This window comes from Etheostoma cragini, chromosome 14 (genome assembly GCF_013103735.1).
Source record: "Etheostoma cragini isolate CJK2018 chromosome 14, CSU_Ecrag_1.0, whole genome shotgun sequence".
NCBI lineage: Eukaryota > Metazoa > Chordata > Actinopteri > Perciformes > Percidae > Etheostoma > Etheostoma cragini.
In genome coordinates, this window is record NC_048420.1 from 24,538,718 (window position 1) to 24,539,159 (window position 442).

Here is a 442-nt window from a genome sequence, read left to right on the forward strand (position 1 = left end):
CCTGATCCATGAAATAACTGACCATTAATAATAAAAATCTGCCTCTATGGGAATTTAACATGGGGGGTGTATACTTATGCCCCTGTATTTTAACATAAGGGGGTGTATACTTATGCCCCTGTACTTTAACAGTACTTTGAGGCATGACATTTTTTAAAGGGTTTTGGAAGCTCAGTTTAGTATGATGATCTTCGGGGACCTGGGGATAAATTGAATGATTTATTTATGAAGCTGCATCAGAGGGATATCAACTAGTTAGCAAAGTATTGTTGAGACTGATATTTAATGTATGTTTGTCTGTGTTTTAGATTTACCTCCAGACGTTCTGGAAGTGATTGTTGGTGAAGAGGAGCAGCAGGAGTGTAGCTCTAGTGTGGACCAGCAGGAGCAAGAGGCCCCCCCACACATTAAAGAGGAACAGGAGGAACTGTGGAGCAGTCAG

At 41.2% G+C, this 442-nt stretch overlaps 1 protein-coding gene across 1 annotated transcript in view; it reads left to right on the top strand.

Annotated features, from left to right (window-relative positions):
- Positions 1-442, top strand: part of LOC117956476 (oocyte zinc finger protein XlCOF6.1-like) — a 59,752-nt gene that overhangs the window by 39,474 nt on the left and 19,836 nt on the right. Inside the window, exon 2 of the mRNA XM_034891559.1 lies at positions 309-424. Within this exon, the coding sequence (XP_034747450.1) occupies positions 309-424 (116 nt within the window). The remainder of the gene's footprint in view (positions 1-308; positions 425-442) is intronic.